Source organism: Gopherus flavomarginatus, chromosome 1 (genome assembly GCF_025201925.1).
Source record: "Gopherus flavomarginatus isolate rGopFla2 chromosome 1, rGopFla2.mat.asm, whole genome shotgun sequence".
NCBI classification, from domain to species: domain Eukaryota; kingdom Metazoa; phylum Chordata; order Testudines; family Testudinidae; genus Gopherus; species Gopherus flavomarginatus.
In genome coordinates this window covers 139,212,193-139,233,050 of record NC_066617.1, presented here as the reverse complement: position 1 = coordinate 139,233,050, position 20,858 = coordinate 139,212,193, and the positions used below count along the sequence as shown (strand labels likewise).

General features: G+C 42.8%; 1 protein-coding gene across 3 annotated transcripts in view; it reads right to left on the bottom strand.

The window, feature by feature from the left end:
- Nucleotides 1-19,071, bottom strand: part of VWF (von Willebrand factor) — a 250,196-nt gene extending 231,125 nt beyond the window's left edge. For 2 of the 3 annotated variants that reach the window (XM_050965078.1, XM_050965096.1), the window contains exons 1-5: nt 18,973-19,071; nt 16,921-16,975; nt 14,402-14,575; nt 4,984-5,086; nt 4,678-4,886 (exon numbers count right to left, since the gene is read on the bottom strand). In XM_050965078.1, coding sequence (XP_050821035.1) covers nt 4,678-4,886; nt 4,984-5,086; nt 14,402-14,575; nt 16,921-16,975 — 541 coding nt within the window. In that variant the 5' untranslated portion in view covers nt 18,973-19,071. The remainder of the gene's footprint in view (nt 1-4,677; nt 4,887-4,983; nt 5,087-14,401; nt 14,576-16,920; nt 16,976-18,972) is intronic. The other variant, XM_050965087.1, reaches the window with a different exon arrangement.
- Nucleotides 19,072-20,858: the final 1,787 nt, after the last annotated feature.

Sequence of the window (20,858 nt, the reverse complement as noted above, 5' to 3'; positions counted from 1 at the left end):
GCTGGAAGACAATATCGAGTGGAGTCCCATGGGGATCAGTTCTGGGTCCGGTTCTGTTCAATATTTTCATCAATGATTTAGATAATGGCATAGACAGTGCACTTATAAAGTTTGCAGATGATACCAAGCTGGGAGGGGCTGCAAGTGCTTTGGAGGATAGACTTAAATTCAAAATGATCTGGATAACCTGGAGTAATTGCCTGAAGCAAATAGGATGAAATTCAATAAGGACAAACCCAAAGGACTCCACTTAGGAAGGAACAATCAGTTGCACACATACAAAATAGAAATGATTGCCTAGAAAGGAGTACTGCAGAAAGGGATCAGGGGGTCATAATGCATCAAAAGCTAAATATGAGTCAACAGTGCAACATGGTTGCAAAAAAGCAAACATCATTCTGGGATGTTAGCAGGAGTGTTGTTAGCAAGACACAAGAAATAATTCTCTCACTTTACTCCGTGCTGATAAGGCCTTAACTGGAATATTGTGTCCGTTCTGGGTGCCACATTTCAGGGAAGATGTAGAAAAATTGGAGAAAGTCCAAAGAGGAGCAACAAAAATGTTTAAAGGTCTACAAAACATGATCTATGAAGGAAGATTGAAAAAAAAATTGGTTTGTTTAGTCTGAAAAAGAGAAGACAGAGGGGACACGATAACAGTTTTCAACTACATAATAAGTTGTTACAAGCAGGAGGGAGAAAAATTGTTCTTGTTAACCTCTGAGGATAGGACAAGAAGTAATGGGCTTAAATTACAGGAAGGGATGTTTAGGTTAGACCAGGGATCGGCAACCTTTGGCATGCGGCTTATCAGGGAAATCTGCTGGCGGGCCGGGATGGTTTGTTTACCTGCAACGTCCCCAGGTTCAGCTGATTGCAGCTTCCACTGGCTGCGGTTCACCATTGCAGGCCAATAGGGGCTGCGGGAAGCGGTGTGGGCCAAGGGATATGCTGGCCACCGCTTCCCACAGCCCCCATTGACCTGAAATGGCAAACTGTGGCCAGTGGGACTGCGAAGAGCCAAAACTGCGGATGCTGCAGGTAAACAAACCGTTCTGGCCTGCCAGTAGATTTCCCTGACAGGCCATGTGCCAAAGGTTGCCAACCCCTGGGTTAGACATTAGGAAAAACTTCCCAAATGTCAGGGTAGTTAAGCACTGGAACAAATTGCCAGTGTGGAATCTCCATCATTGGAGGTTTTTAAAAGCAGGTTAGACAAACACCTGTCAGGGATGGTCTAGACCTAGATGGTCTTGAGTACAGGGGACTGGACTAGAACAATGGCTTTCGACCTTTCCAGGCTACTGCATGGCTTTCAGGAGTCTGACTTGTCTTTGTTTCACCTCACTTTAAAAAAACTAGGCAAATATCTACATTAGTTGATGTGTTCAGGGAAAACCTCTGTGTACCCCCAGGGGTACGCATGCCCCTGGCTTAGAACCACTGGACTAGAAGACCTTTCGAGGTCCCTTCCAGTCCAACACTTCTATAATTCTATGAAATGCCAAGCCGCCATGGTGTGTAGCATAGTGACATCCTGGGAAGTCATGGGTTTGCTACACTACTTACTCCTTAAAATTCATTCCAGAGTGAAAGTCATAGATTTGCAGGTCACAAGGAACCAGTATGATTATTTTGCCAGACTCTAAGCTTCCGTACAGAGCCAAAGGAAGGAGTCACAGTACAGACAAACAACGGAAATGATCAAATAAACATGAATATACACAGTTTACTAAATTTAAAATTCCCTTTCCCTCCACTCACGCCTTCCTTCCTCATTTGCCATCTCTGGCCTGCTATGCAATGATTAAAGCACACTGAGTCCTCCCACAAGGGGCCAATGAATGAACAGAAAGTGGCATTTGATACTAGAAGACTCATGTTATCAGAAGTTAGTCATGTAAAAGCAAAAACAGCCCTGTTTCTGAGCTAAAGCAACCAATTTTTTCAAGCACAGATGGTTTTCGTATCTAAAATAGGGGGAGGAATAATTTTCAATATAAACAAAAACCCTTTTGTTAAAATTGTGACATAAGCAACAGTTGGTCAGATGTAAAATCGTACCAAATGCTACAAACTCTTGTGCTCAGTTCTGCAAACCAAAGTTGGGAATATTGTAGCTCCAGTGGTACAAGGCTGTCCTAAAGATGGATCACCAAGTCACAGAAGGATCTTCCTGTATAGAGTAGCACTCTGGTCATCTAAAATCACTACAGCAGCTTCTATGCCACATGGGTCATGGTCTTTGGGGGTTGGAAAGGGATCATGACTGAGGGCATCCCTCCAGTGCCCTACTGATCTCCAGCTGTTATAATGGGCCCCTAGGGTCATCAGCAGCCAACAGAAATTAGAGCAGTCTTGAGACTGCTCTAATTTACAGTGAGGTCCAGCTCAGTGACTGGACAGGCCAGGACTGAAGGGTTGCAAATGGCACCTTTGCACACACCTCTCAGCTATTCTGGGTGCTCTTTGGCTAAACTATAAGAATTGGTTCTAGTATTAGTTGTCTGTCTCTCTTTCTCTGGGTCTGACCCTGAGAGCTGCTACTTTATCTGAAATCAAAGTTCAGTGTCTTTCAGGACTTAACAGTCTTCTCACACTTTATGTAATGTCCTTTTCTGTGTGTTTTTTTAATTATTATTTTAGTTCATAAACTCAAGTGATCTTACTTATCAACAAAAATTGAAACCATAATTATGCCTATAGATTACAATCATTGGGTCCCAGTCCAACAGTCAAAACATGGACAAAAGGTTAACAGGAAACAACAGCCGATAAGAATTTTTACTGCAGGATCAAGCCATAGGAAGAGACCAGTCCGATCTCTGTGTCACTCTCTTACTGAAATCTGAGTTGGGATGATTCTTACACGCTTCTAATTTGACTAAGAGACAGCAAGTAAAAGTATGATGAACAGGAGTAGACAGATGGTATTTCTTATTTTAATAGGGTTCATTCTGATGCTTTATGGATCAGCTTATATGAAAGATCTCTTGGTTCATGTTAAAAGCCAGGTAAAGCTGCTAACTTGTACCTATATACTGCAAGCTGATCTGCACAGGAAGGCTCTTGTGGCCACACAAAACAGCTTGAAGAATTAGAGCCTGCATGGTGTAACAGGGACACAGCAAGGGAAACGCCAACAGCGGGCTATCGAAGGGTGCAGGCAATTACCCCTCGCCCTTTGTATTCTTCTCTCTTCTTTTTATTTTTAATACATTTTAAAAGTCTCCCTGTCATTCACTCTACCACACTGGGGTAGCATTTCTGGAAGTCTTGTTGTCTTCAGCAGGAAGATCCGTTTTCAGGCACACAGTCTACAGACCATGGAATGAGTTCAAGCAGCAGTGATAGAAGGAGATCTTTGACATTTTAGGATTACTAATTCATGGGTTTTGTCTTATTACTCTAAACCAAAGCAGATGCCAACACCGCTGCCTGTCCTGAAACGGAATCCACTGACCGTGCTCTTACTTCTCCCGCCTCTGTTTGTCACTAGAAAAGTGCCTGAATCAAACTCCAGATTGTAACACTCCCAAACTTTAGGGTGCCAGAGGCTCAGATTGGAATTTTGTGAGCTGGGTTTTTCACTCATTGTTTCCATTGAATAAGACAGGGTCAGACATTTTAGCACACACTATTCTATACCCATTTAGGATTTTCATTCACTAAAACTGTGCCCCCTGTTTCCAGGCCATCCTTATGGTATCTTTACTAGAAAAGTACCAAGTTCTTCTCTGTTATTTTGTTCAGCTCTCTCTCCACTTTATAAAGCACTTCGTTCAATGGAAACACCTTCTACCTCCATAGAGTGAATGCTTTAGAGTGAAGATGAAAAAGGACCTCTGAAGCAAGAGAAATCAAGGACTGCCTTTTAAAGTCAAACCAGGGCCATCCGTACACCTGTAGGCTGAGCTAGAAGGGGCTAATTTGCATAAACATATGCAGGATGGAGAAGAACTAAAGCAGTATCATTCCTGCTCATTGAACACACAGATGCCCTTCCACATAACCTCTGTATCACAAATTGGCCTCTACAGAGAGATGATGTCAGCATTCATCCCAGGGGTTCCTACTCCATGCTTACAAACCTTCATGTATGAGACAGAAGACCAGGCCTTGGTTTGGAGCAGGAGCCTCAGGCAACATGTCTCCTGAGGAAAGCATGCTGCCTAGGTTAGAAAGGCCCAAAGAATCAATGAAAGGCCATTCTTTTATGCAGATGTCTCCTCAAGACACACATTCTGTCAATTCTATGGCGATTTAAACCCCATTCCTATCCCCAGTTGCCTCATATGTGGGAAACAGTGTTGACCGTAGTAGCGTTTCCTCATGTAAATCCTCCCTTTCTGCTAGTTTTTCCATGGAAGTCCGTGATATATAGACTTTAGTTCCATCATTACCACTTCTAGAGTAAAAGTTTGTGAAAACAGCACCCCTAGAGCCCTCTGTTTTACTCAGGGATAAAAGATGAAGCTAATTAATTTTTAGGGAAGAGGAAGATTGAAGGATTTAGTCACATAACTTACTGGCACATCAGAATGCAACACTGTAGCCAAATTTTGTGAAGAAAACTCATGGCTAAATCACTGAGATTCAAGTGTTGTGGAATCAGCCCTCAAGAAAAATGCTACTGGAGTCTATGTCAAAATCTAAGGTAAATATTTTGAGCCTTACCTTCCTGCGTTCTGAAGTCATCTTCGGCAAAGTAATTAAAGTTACCACAAAGGCCACAGGTTTTATTATAGTGCTTGTCTGTAAACAGTATTTGAATATTCACATCAATGTCAATCTTCACTACAAAGCCATGCTCATCACTGGATAACTTATAATAACCTGCCTCGGTCTCTACAAATATCCCATGGGAGGCAAAAGGCAAGGAAACCCTGTTAAGAAAAATAAAAGGTTGCTCAAGATGTAATGCACAAAATAACATGAATACTACACTTTCTAGCTGACATCATTCACTGTTGCATTGTCTACCTTTTGTCCCCCTGAGTCACAGTTCCATCTAAAGCCAAGTGAATGTCAAAATATTCTCCCAGATACACAGAGAAGCCGTTTCTTCTTCCATTCTGGTAGTCACCTGAAATGACACAAGAGATTATTCTTTCTTTTCATGAAATCGAGCTTCTTCTTGATTGCTGTTCTTTTTAAATGCACTTAGACTTAGAGGAAATTGCCTTTATTTATACAAAAGTAGGCCTCAATCTGCAAAGACCGTTATTATTATTGTTCATTATTTGTAGGATAGTAGTGCTGGGATGCCCTATCTGAGATCAGGGTACCATTGAGCCAGGCACAATATAAACACAGGGTAAGAGACAGTCCCAAACCCAAGCTCAAAATGGCTAAATAAGAGCTCCTAATCTTCCCCCCAAGCCCTCTCCTCTACCACATTTCCCAAGCCCTGTAGACAACATCACCAGCCTGCCTGTCATTCAACACCATAGCTTCTGTTCCATCTTCAACTCAGACCTCTCTCTAGGTCCTCACATCCAGGCTATGTCTAAATCATGCAGATTCTCTCTGTATAACATCTCTAAAATACAGCCTTTCCTATTCATCCATATAGCTTAGACTTTCATCCAAGCTCTCATCATCTTGTGTCTTGATGACTTCTACATCCTGTCCTCGGGCCTTGACAAATGTAATCTTGCCCCACACATACTCATTCAGAATGCTGCTGCAACAATCATTTTCCTAGTTCAGTGTTTGCCACCTGTGGTCCGTGGACCTGGGGCCATGCCCCACCATTCAAAATTTTTTAGGCATCCACAAATGGAAAAAGATTGAAAACCAAATTCCTAGGCTGTCACTTTGACCATAGTCAAGCCACTCCTGGAATCCCTCCACTGGCTTCCCCTTCTCTTTTATATCAAGCATAAAGCTGCATGTCTTCACTCTCTAGACACTTAATGGTCAATCTACACCCTACCTCTTATCTCTCATTCACTAGTCAAGCTGTTGATGTTTGTCTCCACTTGACTCATGATTCCAGGCTCCATTGCCCACTTGTTAAATTCTCAAACATACATCTTTGTGCTTTCTCCCATGCTGCCTCTCATGCTTGGGGAGCATTCCCTAGAAACATCTACCAAGCTAACTCCTCAGCCACCTTCAAATCCCTCCTGAAAATTCTCCTTTGCCATGATGCCCACAATAAACTTGACATCTGCTAGGTTGCTGGTGTTCTGTGATCATTGCCTATCATACTGATCAACACTATCTCACTGTTTTCCACATTGATCTGTATCCATCTGTTGTCTCTTTTCCTATACTTAGATTGAAAACTCATTGTGGCAGGGGCCATTTTGTTATTCTGGGTTTATACAGCACCTAGCACAATGGTGTTCTGGTCCATGATTGGGGATCCTAAGTGCTACAGTAATACAAACAATAAAGAATTTACATTTCCTGAAGATGAGACAAAGCATTACTCAGTAGGTGAATAAGGGTACATCTGCACTGCAAAAAAAAACAAATGCGGCAGTGAGTCTCAGAGCCCAGGTTAACTGACTCAGGCTTGCACTACAAGGCTAAAAATAGCAGTGTAGATGTTCAGGCTCAGGCTGGAGCCTGGGCTCTGAGATCTGGTCATGGGGCAAGGAAGGTTTCAGAGCCAGACTACACTGCTAATTTTATCCATGATGTGCAAGCCTGAGTCAACTGACACGGCCTTTAAGACTCACTGCCATGGTGTGTGGGGGGTTGTTTGGTTGATTTGGGGAGGGGGATTTGCGGTGTAGTCATACCCTTAGGGCCCTGTGAGTTGAGAGGGTCCCGGAGCTCGCAAGTCTACACTGCAATGAAACAGCCCCGCACGAGCCACTCACAGGTTTTTAATTGCAGTAAAATGTAGACAAATCCTAAGACTACTCTCAGTGTATAAAGTTAAAGATGTGTAAATTTGTACAGGATTGAGGCTGTACTTACAAGCGCTGTCTGAAACCTGCATGTGTAGCTAACTGAATTTTTGACTAATTTTGCTTCAATTCTTTTCATATATTTTTTGTGGTCACTTTCTGCATTTGACAACATTGGCAAGAATATTCATCGGAAAAGCTAATTTAAAGTGAATAATGCAGAATATTTGCACAAAAGAAATTCTAAATGTCTAGTCATGACTACTAGGAGTAGATACTAATTTTGAAGAGTTGTTCAGCAATTATTGAACAGAACCTTACCATGTGACTTATGTGCCTAATCAAAACAAGTGTCATTTCAAATGCACACAACATACTGTTTGCAAACAAGCTTTGTGACAGGAATTAAAAGTTATTTGGTTAATAATTTCAAAGAATTTAAAAGTTTGATAAAATCACAATCTGTTCTCAGAAAATTCACCAACAGAGAAGAGGAAAAATTCACTGACTGAATTATTTGTCCAGTTTTAGCAATGAGTAACCACAGCATATACTCAATATGCATCTATTTCAACCCTGATAATTCCACACAAAACAGTCCTGGACACTGATCAACTACACAGTTATATAGAATCAAAAGAATTACTACACAGGATTGGTGTCATGGTCTTTCTACTGAAGTATCCTGAAACTGACAGTGGCTAGCACCAGATGCCACAGAGGGAGTTTCAAGAACCCCACAATAGGCAGATGTGAGATAATCTGGCCCTCATGAAGCTCTCCTCCTAATCCCTAATAGTTAGATTGGTTTAAACCCTGAAGCACGGGGTATTTAATGCTTACCAAAAATTTGTTTGCCTTGACTATTGTAACTCTTAATATTCTTTTTATCCACATGAACATCCATTCCTTCTTTGAATCTTAATGAGTTCTTGGCTTCAATGTAATACTGTGGCAATGAGTTCCATAGTCTAATTACATGTTGAGTGAAAATGTGTTTCGTTTCATCCATTTTTAATTTCCCATCTTTTCAATTCATTGAATGTCCCCTTGTTCTTTTGTTCTGAGACAGGGAAAACACGAGCTCCAGCTTACCTTCTCTAGACCATTTGCTATTTTATATGTTTTCATCCTGTCCCCTCTTATTCCCCTCCATTCTAAGGTAACAATTCCAGTCTTTTCAATCTCTCTTCATATAGGAGTCACAGCCTTCAAACCAGGGGCAGCTCTATGTTTTTTTACCGCCCAAAGCACGGCAGTCAGGCAGCCTTCGGCGACATGCCTGCGAACGGTCTGCTGGTCATGTGGATTCAGCAGCATTTCTGTGAGTGATCTGCCGGTTCTGCGCCATAGGCGTACTCACTGCCGAATTGCTGCCGAGGTCGTGGGACCGGTGGACCTCCTGCAGGCATCCCTCCGAAGGCTGCCTGACTGCCACCCTCACGACGATCAGCACACCGCCCCCCGTGGCTTCCCACCCTAGACATGCACTTGCTGGGCTGGTGCCTGGAGCCACCCCTGCTTCAAACACACCTTGTATGCCTAGAAAGCTCTGTTGAAAGGAAACTCCAGTGGGAACTTGGTTGATTTTTCATAGGAATAATTTAATTTTAGAATTTCCCCACTCTCTGCTTCCATTTCCTGACTGTAGTCAAGGGCTGGGGTCACTGATGATGAAGATTGGTGTTGAACATTCAGTAATTGATTGGTCAGATTGTGAAGAGCTTTGCACAGGAGCAGAAAGAGCAAGTGGGGGAAGACAGAACAAGAATTCCCCCTTGCTTCCACTACATCTCCTTAGCCCCTGCTTAGAAACTAGTCATTATCACAATCCTTGTGACACCTGAGCACAAGTCTAGTGCTGGGATTGATCCTGTAAAGTACTAATCATTCTAGCCTGATTCAACAAAAGTCTTAAGCACATACTTTCAGTTCAGTAAGAGTCAATGAAACCATTCACATGCTTAAAGCATAGGCTTAAGTGTTTGGCTGGATCTGGCGCTAGAGTTCTTAGTGCCTTTCAAGATAGAGCCATAAACAGAATAGGAGGAGCAAAGGCAGGACCTTAGTCATGCCCCCTCTCACTGTCCGACAGCAGGGGATTGGCATGGGGGAGGAATTTACACTGTATCTTTTCAAATGGTGACATCAAGTCTGGTGCACATGTACTTGCCCAAAGGCATGATCAATGAAGTCATGTTCATCTGTACACCCCACAGCAGAGAGTGGCTGAAGCAATTGAATAGCTCTAACTTTCCTCATTGTTCCCACTACCACCATCCCCCTCTTCCCCCCCCCATTCCCTGCCTCCTGTGCAAAATCAGTTTTTTGCACAGCAAATAAGATTGTTCCCAGTAACAAAATTGTCCAAGGATATATCTACACCACAAGTGAAGGTGTGATTCTAGCACAGGTATGCATATCCATGCTAATTGCAATCTAGTTGCAGAGGTAACAAGAGCAATATAGACATGGCAGTGAAGACTTCAGAATGGACTATCAACCCGAGTAGGTACCCGGGGGCCCCGTTGGGCTAGTACTTGGGCAGCCAGCCAGAGCTGAAGCTCATGCCACATCTTCACTACTATTGTTATCAGTGCTAGCTAGATTAAAGCTATGCCCATCCATGCTACAAACGCACCTCCATTTGCTGTGTAGCTCTACCCAAAGTTATTTAATACCAGTTGCAATTCCAACTCATCATTACATTTCCCCCAACATTAATTCAGAGCTAATATTCTAAATGCACATCTTGTTAATGTCTTTTGCTACCGGAGACATTCACTTCAGATATGTGCCCTTTGAGATTTAAAACAAAAGGATGAGTCTATGTTAAATATCACTCGGGTACTAAAACCACATACTGAGGTTGAACTAGATAACAGATGCATGCAGTACTCGATAGCAGCATGTTTCTTTTTAAAACGTAGTCATGAAATCTCAGCTCACAATCTTTAAATGGTTAATTGATGGTTATCGCACAAATCAATCCATCCAAATCTCCTTTAAATATATTTCACTAGGGCTTATCTGCACTCAAGAATTCTATTAATTTTACTAAATTGGAGCAGAAACCAATGCAGTTAAAGCGGTGCAAATCCCTTACTTTGGATTAAAAGAGCCCTAAAGCTTACTGAAACTGAACTGAAATAGGACACTAATCATCCAAAATAAGAATGTTCGAACAAGGGTTTTGCACCCAGTTTCACAAATCACTTTCAGTGCTTAAACTGTGTGTACTCCAGCCCTGAGTGTAAGGCTTACATCTACATGGCTACCCCTTTGAAACCTGTCGCCATGCAAGGCACTGAATTTAGCCGTAGGAAGTGGAAATCCATCAACTTCGTGAAACATCATGGACATCATCTTCCTTTCCAAATGCAAACAGATGGACATCATACCAAAAGGACTGAAGGTAAAAAATCCATTGCAATCAACATACCACACAGACTATGGTGACAGATTGTTCCACACACTCTCAATGAAAGTGCAGAACCACCTGATCAACATCCTATACAGCAAAAGCAGGAAAAGATCATGAATGAGCTCTCAAAACTGGAGACTATCATACAAAACCAACCTTTCACACAAACTTCCTCATGGCTGGACTTTACAAAAACTAGACAAGCCATTTACAATACACACTTTGCTTCTCTACAGAGGAAAAAAGACACTAAACTATCTAAACTCTTACAATCCACAAGGGGCCATAACAGTGGTCCCCTTAACTTACCCAACAATATTGCTAATCTATCCAGCTATACTCTTAGCCTGGCAGAAGCATCTGTCCTAGCTCGGGGTCTCTCCTTCTGCCCCACCTCCCATAAACATGATACAGGTCTGCCGTGACCTGGTATCCTACTCTCGCTGTCTCCGACTCAAGGAATATTTCCACCACACCACTGAACCGCACACTAACTCACAAACATAGGCATCGATTCCATGGGTGCTCTGGGGCTGGAGCCCCCACAGGGAAAAATTAGTGGGTGCTCTGCACCCACCAGCAGCCAAACTCCTCTCACCCCAGATCCACCTCACCTCCTCCCTCCCTGAGCATTCAGCATCCCCGCTCCTCCTCCAACTCCCAGCACTTCTTGCTGCCAAAAATCTGTTTGGCAGTGCTTAGGGTTTTCCAGGATGGAGTGGGGAGGAGCAGGGATGTGGCACGCTCAGGGAAGGAAGCAAAGAAGAGGGGGGGCAGGGACTTTGGGGAAGCGGGTGCAATGGGGGCAGGGCGAGGGCGGTGCAGGGGTGAGTCTGGGATGCGATCAAGCACCAACCGGGAACAGTGGAAGTCGGCACCTATGCCCCCAGAAACCTTCCTAGCAATGCTACAAGATGAAGGATTCTGCATGGACTCCTCCTGATGGTCAAAACAACAGACTGGACTTTTACATAGCATGCTTCTGCTGACGTGCACAAGCTGAAATTGTGGAAAAGCAGCATCACTTGCCCTATAAATTCAGTCCTGCAGAACACAATGCCATCCACAGCCTCAGAAACAACCCTGACATTATAATCAAAAAGGTTGACAAAGGAGGTGCTGTCGTTATCATGAATAGGTTGGAGTATGAACGAAAGGCTGCTAGGCAACTCTCTGACACCACGTTCTATAGGCCATGACCCTCTGATCCCATTGAGGGGTACCAAAAGGAACTGCACCATCTGCTCAAGAAAATCCCTGAAGAAGCACAGGAACAAATCTACACAGATAGCTCAGTGGTTTGAACATTGGCCTGCTAAACCCAGAGTTGTGAGTTCAACTCTTAACAGGGCCATTTAGGGAACTGGGGTAAAAATTTGTTTGGGGATTGGTCCTGCTTTGAGCAGGGAGTTGGACTAGATGACCTCCTAGGTCCCTTCCAACCCTGATATTCTATGGTTCTAGAGCCCCAGGTATTCTATCTGCTACCCAAGATCCATAAACCTGGGAATCCTGGATGCCCCATCACCTCAGGCATTGGTACCCTGACCGCAGGACTGTCTGGTTATGTGGACTCTCTCCTCAGGCCCTACGCTACCAGCATGCCTAGTTATCTTCGAGACACCACTGATTTCCTGAGGAAACTACAATCCATTGGTGATCTTCCAGAAAACACCATCCTAGCCACTATGGATGTAGAAGGCCTCTACACCAAAATTCCACACAAAGATGGACTACAAGTCTTCCGGAACAGTATCCCCAATAATGTCATAGCAAATCTGGTTCCTGACCTTTGTGATTTTGTCCTCACCCACAATTATTTCAGATTTGGGGACGATTTATACCTTCAAGTCAACAGCACTGCTATGGGCACCTGCATGGCCCCACAGTATGCCAACATTTTTATGGCTGACTTAGAACAATGCTTCCTCAGCTTTCATCTCCTAGCACCTCTACTCTACTTGTGCTACATTGATGACATCTTCGTCATCTGGACCCATAGGAAAGAGGCCCTTGAGAAATTCCACCTGGATTTCAACAATTTCCACCTCACCGTCAACCTCAGCCTGGACCAGTCCGCGCAAGAGATCCACTTCCTGGACACTACTGTACAAATAAGCGATGGCCACATAACCACCACCCTATAATGGAAACCTAATGACCACTATACTTACCTACATGCCTCCAGCTTTCATCCAGACCACATCACACCATCCATTGTCTACAAGCTAAGCCCTAAGATACAACCACATTTGCTCCAATCCCTCAGACAGAGACAAATACCTAAGGATCTCTGTCAGGCATTCTTAAAACTACAGTACCTACTTGGTGAACTGAAGAAACAGATGACAGAGTCAGAAGGGTACCCAGAAGTCACCTACTATAAGACAGGCCCAACAAAGAAAGTAACAGAATGCCACTAGCTGTAACCTACAGCCCCCAACTAAAACCTCTCCAGCGCATCATCAAGGATCTACAACCTAGCCTGAAGGATGATCCCTCGCTCTCACAGACCTTGGGAGACAGGCCAGTCCTTGCTTACAAACAGCCCACCAACCTGAATCGAATACTTACCAGCAACTACACACCGCACAGCTGAAACAATAACCCAGGAACCAACCCCTGCAACAAACCCCATTGCCAACTCTTTCCCTATATCTATTCAAGGGACACCATCAAAGGACCCAACCACATCAGCCACACCATCAGGGGCTCATTCACCTGAACATCTACCAATGTGATATATGCCATCATGTGTCAGCAATGCCCCTCTGCGGTGTACATTGGCCAAACCAAAAAGTCTCTACACAAAGGAATAAATGGACACAAATCAAGACATTAAGAATTGTTAACATTCAAAAACCAGTAGGAGAACACTTCAAACTCCCTGGACACTCAATAACAGACTTTAAAGTGGCCATTCTTCAACCAAAACTTCAAAAACGGACTTCAGTTAGAAACTGCAGAACCGGAATTAATTTGCAAACTTGACACCATCAAATTAGGCCTTAATAAATACTGGGAGTGGCTGGGTCACTACAAAAAATAATGTTCCCTCTGTTGATACTCACACTTTCTTGTCAACTGCTGGGAATGAGCTACATCCATCCTAATTGAATTGGCCTTTTTAGCACTGACTCCCCACTTGGTAATGCAACTCTCATCTTTTCATGTACTTTATATTTATGCCTGCTTACTGTATTTTCCACTCCATGCATCTGATGAAGTGGTTTCTAGCCCACAAAAGCTTATGCCCAAATAAATTTGTTAGTCTCTAAGGTGCCATAAGAACTCCTCATTATTTTTACTGATACAGAACAACAGCTACCCCTCTGAAACCTGAACCAAAGGGGTAATTTACAGCTCGAAGAGACAAACCCACACTAACTCCAATCAAGCTGGTGTGCTAAAAATGGAGCGGAGCTCTGGCAATGAGAGGGGCTAGTCACCCCAAGTAGACACATATGGTTTCAGATGGGATCATACACAGGGCAGGTAGCCCATCCTGCCATGGCTACACTATCGTTTTTAGCACACTAGCTCAACCCGAGCTAACGCTAATGTTGAATGTTTCCTCCAGCTGGAAATTACACCTCCAGCTCAAGGGAATACAAACTCTAGCTGTGGAGGGGAAAATGCTGACCTTAAATATACCTGTACCCTCAAGGACTTCTGTAGTGAGTGGATAGGTTTTCAAATAATTCAGCGCACAATCTGCATGAGTTTTTAATGGGAGTCATGTGGCTCAATCCCCTAGTCAGCTTTGAAAATCACCACCACCCTAGCAACATTTAAAAGATTACCCACTTTTCCTCTTTGCACAAGGGCTAATGAGGAAATCCTGGTTCTCCAGTAGCTTATCCGTGCAAGAACCCAGGTGTCAAAGAACATCAGAAGCCAGTTTGGAGGAACAGGACCTCTATGCAGATATGCCTGGCCTCAATAGAGCTATTAAAACTCATTGGTTTAGCTGTCCCTCCCCTCTAGCAGAAGGCAGCATTGGGAACTCTGCTAGTGTTCTTCCCCCATGTGAAAGTATCCAAGATAGATGGATACTGAAGCCCTAAAATGTTCCACATTTGCTGATCTCTGATATTTTACTCAAACTCACCTATGAGCGTGAAGGAACGTTTGTGACAGTCCCCAGCCAGGAGGTAACTGCAATCCCCAGCAAAGTCATAGAAAGACTCATCAAATGTTTTGATGTGATCATCTCCAAAAAGGCTGCAGCGGAAAAGAGATGGCTGCTCTGTTTGTCCATCTGCAAGCAAAAAGCTTGATGATCCTGGATATCAAAGCACAATTTAATACGCAAAATCAAGCAATCGTTTTACCACCTGGGAGCTCCAAGACTATGAGACAAATTCTCAGCTGGTGTAAGTCAGCGAAGTTCAGCCGAGCTCCACTCATTCTTAACATTCATTGTGCCCATTCAGCTTGTGTAAATCAGTGAAGCTCCTTCAGCTACAATGGAATGATGCCATTTTATACCAGCAGAATTTAAGGCCCACTCCAAGATCAATGTACACTAGGCTGAACATCTGGCCTATATTTTTACAGAAATTGTCTGAGCATATTATTCAAGAGGGTGCACGGACATTTTTCTCAATGAAATTCTAGGGTTTGACTAATAACCAGTGAAATGCAGCTGTAATAAATCTTTTTTATTTCCCCAGTACTTACTGGAATCTGATTAGAATGAAAATAATCAAAGACTAACTGAAAACATAAGTGCTAGGAATGTCCTATTTACAAACATTTTGGGCCCAATCTCTTGCCTCAGTTACACTCCAAGTGACTTAATTGGACCAAATTGTGCAGATGAGCACACAGCTGGCCAAGTTATGCAAATGTTTTGCCTTGAATATCTGTTCCAATTTAAACAGGATTTTACTTTGGCTGTATGCATGCCCCTTTTGTAAATGCTTTCCTGAAACATTTCACTGGGTAGCACCTGTTAGGCTAGCTCAAAATTCTCTAACTTTGGTGCTTAGAGTTAATCACCTAACTCCACATTTAGGCAATTAAATCAAGCCCCTGTCCTACGGTTGCCAGGCATCCGGTTTTCTACCAGAACGCCCGGTCAAAAAGGGACCTAGGTGGCTCTGGTCAGCACAGCTGACCGGGCCACTAAAAGTCCAGTTGGCCACAGTAGGGCAGGCTGGCTCCATGCCCAGCTCCTGGGAAGCAACCGGCATGTCCCTCCAGTTCCTAGGCAGAGGAGCGACCAGGGGTGCTCCGCCTAGAAGCCAGAGTCACATGCCGCCATTTCCTGGGAGCCGCGTGGACATCCTCCATCCCCAGGAAATGCCGGGGCTGCCTGAGGCCAGTGCCATCTGGAGCCCACACCCCAAATGCCCTCTCATATTCCAAACCTCTGCCCCAGCCCGGAGCTCACTCCCATATCATACTCTGAACCCCTCAGCCCCATCTCCCAGCCTGGAGCCTTCCCCCACACCTCAACTCTCTGCCCCATCCCGGAGCCTCCTTCCACACTCTGAACCCCTCTGCCCCAGCCCGGAGCCTCTTCCTGCACCGCAAACCCCTCATCCCCAGCCCCACCCCAGATCCTGCACTCCCTTGTGCCCCAATCCCCTGCCTCGGCCCAGTAAAAATGCACAAGTGAGTGAGGGCAGGGGAGAGTAAGCAACCGAAGGAGGGGGGATAGAATGAGAGGGGGAGGGGCCTTAGAAAGTTGGTAACCCTGTCCTGCAAGTAACTACATGGGAGGGACCCATACACACACACTAATTTAAATGGCTCTGCATGGATTCAAGGGTCCCCCTATGCATTGTAACTTACAGGATGCAGGCTTAAGTGGCTTGATTTTAAGGAGGTGCTAAACAACTCAAACATCTAGTGAAATTACCAAGGTTTGAAGATGTTGACTCTATTTTTCATGCAGAGCACAATCCTGACATGACATTCTACAGAAATTAGGTAACAGTGAGATTTTCATATCTAACACATTAAGTTAATTGATATCTAAATTGGAACTGCTGCTTCTCCTTATTTCTACTGGGCCAAACCCTTCAGTATTACTTCAGGCCCTGATCTGGCAATGAGCTCTATGCAGGCAAACCTCTATGGCTGCACAGAGTCATAGAATATCAGGGTTGGAAAGGACCTCAGGAGGTCATATAGTCCAACACCCTGCTCAAAGCAGGACCAATCCCCAACCTAATCATCCCAGCCAGGGCTTTGTCAAACCTGACCTTAAAAACCTCTAAGGAAGGAGATTCCATCACCTCCCTAGATAACCCATTCCAGTGCTTCACCACCCTCCGAGTGAAAAAGTTTTTCCTAATATCCAACCTAAACCTCCTCCTGCAACTTGAGAACGTTACTCCTTGTTCTGTCATTAAAGTTAATGTGGCACCACAGACAGTCAAGGGTCTGTCCATTTCAGTCCATTGACTTCAATGGGAGTCCTTGTGAGGGTAGGGTTTTGTCCACACCACACTTAGTGGAGCATACAGGCAATAGGTAACAGTCCTCTCTATGTCTTTCATGCTGATGGCATTGTTACCTGAGTAAGGTTTGTAGGATTATAGAAGGAATAAAGAAATTATTGTAAAAAGGAATAAAAATTCCATTTTCTTAGGTATTAGAAACAACGTGCGTTCCTACCTGTTGTTACAATGGACAGAGCTAACTGCATTATCAGGACTGTGAAACAGATCATCTGTTAAAATAAAAGATGTTAGAACATTCATTGTCAATATTTAACATACTGAGAATTGGAGGATAGTTTTCCAGACTCGTTTTGATTCATATCAAGCATCCGTTTTCTCCCTGAATTTCTTTGTATTAGTTTGGAGTTCTATTTATTGCTGTAAAACAGAAATTGAAATGGTCTTTCATGATAATCCAATAATATCACCCTACAAATCCATGCTTTAAAAACAAACACACACAAAAAGGATGTACTCTGAGAAATAATGCATCTTCTGTTCTCAGCAGGTAACATGGGCTATCTGCACAGGAGATATGGGATGTTTGTGTTATTCTAATTTACCTGAAGCCTGCCTCAGGGGTCATACACCTCATGCACAACTGTTACAAAATTATTACAAACATTAAAAAAATTCAATACCAAGTTTCAATTACCCAACTATTGGGCAGCCCAGCAAAAGTAAAATTAACCCACCAGACTGTAAGACCCAGCTAGGCCCTGTTATGATCTACAGCCACTACCTAAGGAACTACATCTTTCCCTAATGCCTTAGGGGGAGAATTGCAGTGTTGTTGTAGATGTATAGGTCTCAGGATATTAGAAAGACAAGGTGGGTCAGGTAGTATCTTTTATTGTACCATAAATTATATTACCTTAGGGGGAGAATGGTATATATAAAGATCCTGCTCCAGCAAACTGATCCATGTAGGCAAACACTTCCAATCCCATGCACAGCCCCCTGAGTCCATTTGTGCTCCATTACACACACAGATGTCTGCCCACTGAGATAAGCGTGCACAAGGCAGAGGCCTGAGGTGAAATCTTAGCTTCACCAAAGTCAACAGGAGTTTTGCCATTTGCTTTGTGTTTTACCCTTTGTCTCCTCTATGTCTGTAAACTAACTTTACAGCACTAGCAGTGCTATAAAGATGTTAAAAATATATAAGTGCGTCTATAAGATCTAAGAAAACATTCTGCGACATTAGGTTACCAGGTGATAGATGAGAGAGTAGTTTGAAATTCTACATAGATAGGTTACATTAGCTATAGGATACAGCTGAATGCATTCAATTTTCAAACAAGCCCCATTTGGGCCTCAGATTACAGCTGACTGTAAATTTCCTGTTGGAAAATTATTCTAACAAAAAATGCCCTTTTCCAAATATTAAGCTTTCTGTGGGAAAATTTCAAATCTTTTAATAAAAAAAAAATCCAATTTTCTGTCAGGAAAATTTAAACAGTGGCTCCCCCCCAGCAGCCTGGCTGGAAGGTTCTTGTCATTATGATGTTCTGCTTGGGTGAGAAAGTGAAATTGACAAGAGTCTTCCAGGGTGGCAGCCATCAAGCTGAAAAAAATCCTTTTCTGGGAGAATCACAATGGAATTTTTCTGGTAATCCTTTCCTGCAATAACAATTTGCACTACTGACATTTTCTCCCAATTCAGTATGGAAAAAATAATTCAAAGCCACAACTTTTTTCTTGGGAAAGGATTTCCATTTTCTAGCCAGCGCTACCTTAGATACAGTCATACCCAACATATTGACTCCACTAGATCATACCCAAATTTCTTTAAAATAAATAAGAAAAGCCCTTGATAATGGAGCTTACCCATGGGACCAAGTTCTGCTCTGTTTACATGGGCACAACTTCCACTGACTTCAGTTACATTGGTCTAACTCCCATTGAAGTTAATGATAGTCAACCTGTATAACTGAGTGAAGAACTTGCCTCACTATATTTGCAAAAAAAGAAAAGAAGGATCTGTTGAAAAATGTAGTGTGTATGATGTGGCTGGTGCCTATAAAGATACAGGCACTGTAAGATACCACAGTGATGGACACAGTATAAGAACTAAAACAGAAAAGAATAAAAAAGGGAACAATAGGAATTAATTAGATTAAACACATATTGATAGACTTTTAACAAAGAAATACATATCAGTTATATCAGCCTAATGACCCATCCTATGCAATTTTATAATCTGTTTCATAAGAAATAAATATACCTTTTTCTGTGCAAAAGTTCAATTGCATACGAAAAAAATCAGCTTCTTGGATGGTCAGCTTTAGCCTAAGAGCCCATGGTTCCTGTTTCCTTCAGAAGGCTGGACTGGAATGGACTGGAACTGAAAATTTTTGTTTTCATATAAGCCAGGAACTCTTGTTCATTTAAGAGGAAAGATAACAGATGACCTTTGCATCCGTCTGATTCTCAACACAATAGTGCTAAACTGCTATCATGTAAATCAGTTGCCTTAATTGCCAAAAAGAAACAATGAGAGGAAATTGTATTATATACTTACATGACAGATAAGCCTTTGTAATGAGTTCTGCATCTGAGAGTTTGAAACCTCACTGGTCGAGCAAATAAGGCAACATAACTACTTGAAAGAGTACTGACACAGAGAAATATCAGATTTGCCATACCATAATAGATCATTGATCCATCTAGTACTTTCCTGCCACCATGAAAGTCCATATGATGCATTAAAGCAAGTTGGGAAAAAATAATGTACAGAGTTATGCTATTTAGTGTTCCTTTTTTCCTCAAAAAATACCAGCCATACACCTGTAGTCCAAATTACTTACACTGTGAGCTGAGCATGCAAACTTTCACGCATTTACTTAACCTTAATTATGTGCACAGTGCCAGTGGAACAACAGGTATGTGTAAAGATAACCATATGCATAAGAGCTTGCAGGATGCGGCACTTATTTTGAACTTTGAAAAACAACAATATGAAAGAACAAAAGTAAAATCTCCAGGAGACAGCACAGAGAGTGTGTGTGTGCTGTGTACAAGCAAAAAGAAAGAGGAGCACTTGTGGCACCTTAGAGACAAACAAAGGTGCCACAAGGACTCCTCGTTCTTTTTGCTGAAAAAAACTAACACAGCTACCACTCTGAAATCCGAGAACAAAATGACTGCTGTCTCTGCACACGGTTCTTAGAAATATTAAGATATTGTACAAAGAAAAACAAACAAAGGCATCATAATTTTATCACATTTCCATCAAGGCAAATTTCTTTCTGACCCTAACAGGTGATCAACTTACTCCTTGAGGCATGGCATATGATTACTTTTATTATTTTTATTTAATTTCTCTTATTAGTTTGTTGTTAGTGATACCTACTTTATTTTGTGCAACTATTTCAAACAATCTGTTTGACAAACTGCTTTACAGAACCAGGTAATATTTCTGGAACAAAAATAAAAGAGAATGGCCTAGAACATTCCCTCCTGCATGAAAAGCCAAAGAAAGACTTTAAGTGAGGGAAACTCCACCAGGACTTTCTTACTCGGGTGCCTCCACATTTTCCCATTGGCATGGGGTTTGCCCCCAACCCCCTCCCACTGAAAAGCTGCATCCCATGACATACTCGTCATGATCTGGGTGGATTGCAGAGTATTTATGGGAAGACAAGACCACATTGTGCAGGAGTTCTGTACTCCAACTACAATTCAGTCCCTTGGTGCTCTGCCCCCAAGTTACCTTCCAATGTGGGTCCAATGTGACTTCTATTGCTACAATGGAGCCCTTCTGAAAGGACCCCTCCCCTCTGCACTGGAAATTTCTCTCTGTCCTCAGGAAGGGATGAGATCCATGGAAAAGTTAATACACGCTGAGGCTTTATGGACTAATTCTAAGAGGCCATTTCAAGCAAAGGAACAACAAGGAAGATAGCATGAATGGCAGCTGGCATCACCAGCACCACAGAAAAGTAGATGTAATAAGATACAAAAGCAGATGAGTACAAAGGGTAAAATTCTGGCACTAATTAAGTCAATGAAAGTTTTGCCGTTGACTTCAGTGAGGACAGCATTTCACTCAAGGGGTCTAAAACGTGACAGACCATATAGGTAAGGACCAGAAGCTTTGCATATGGTGCT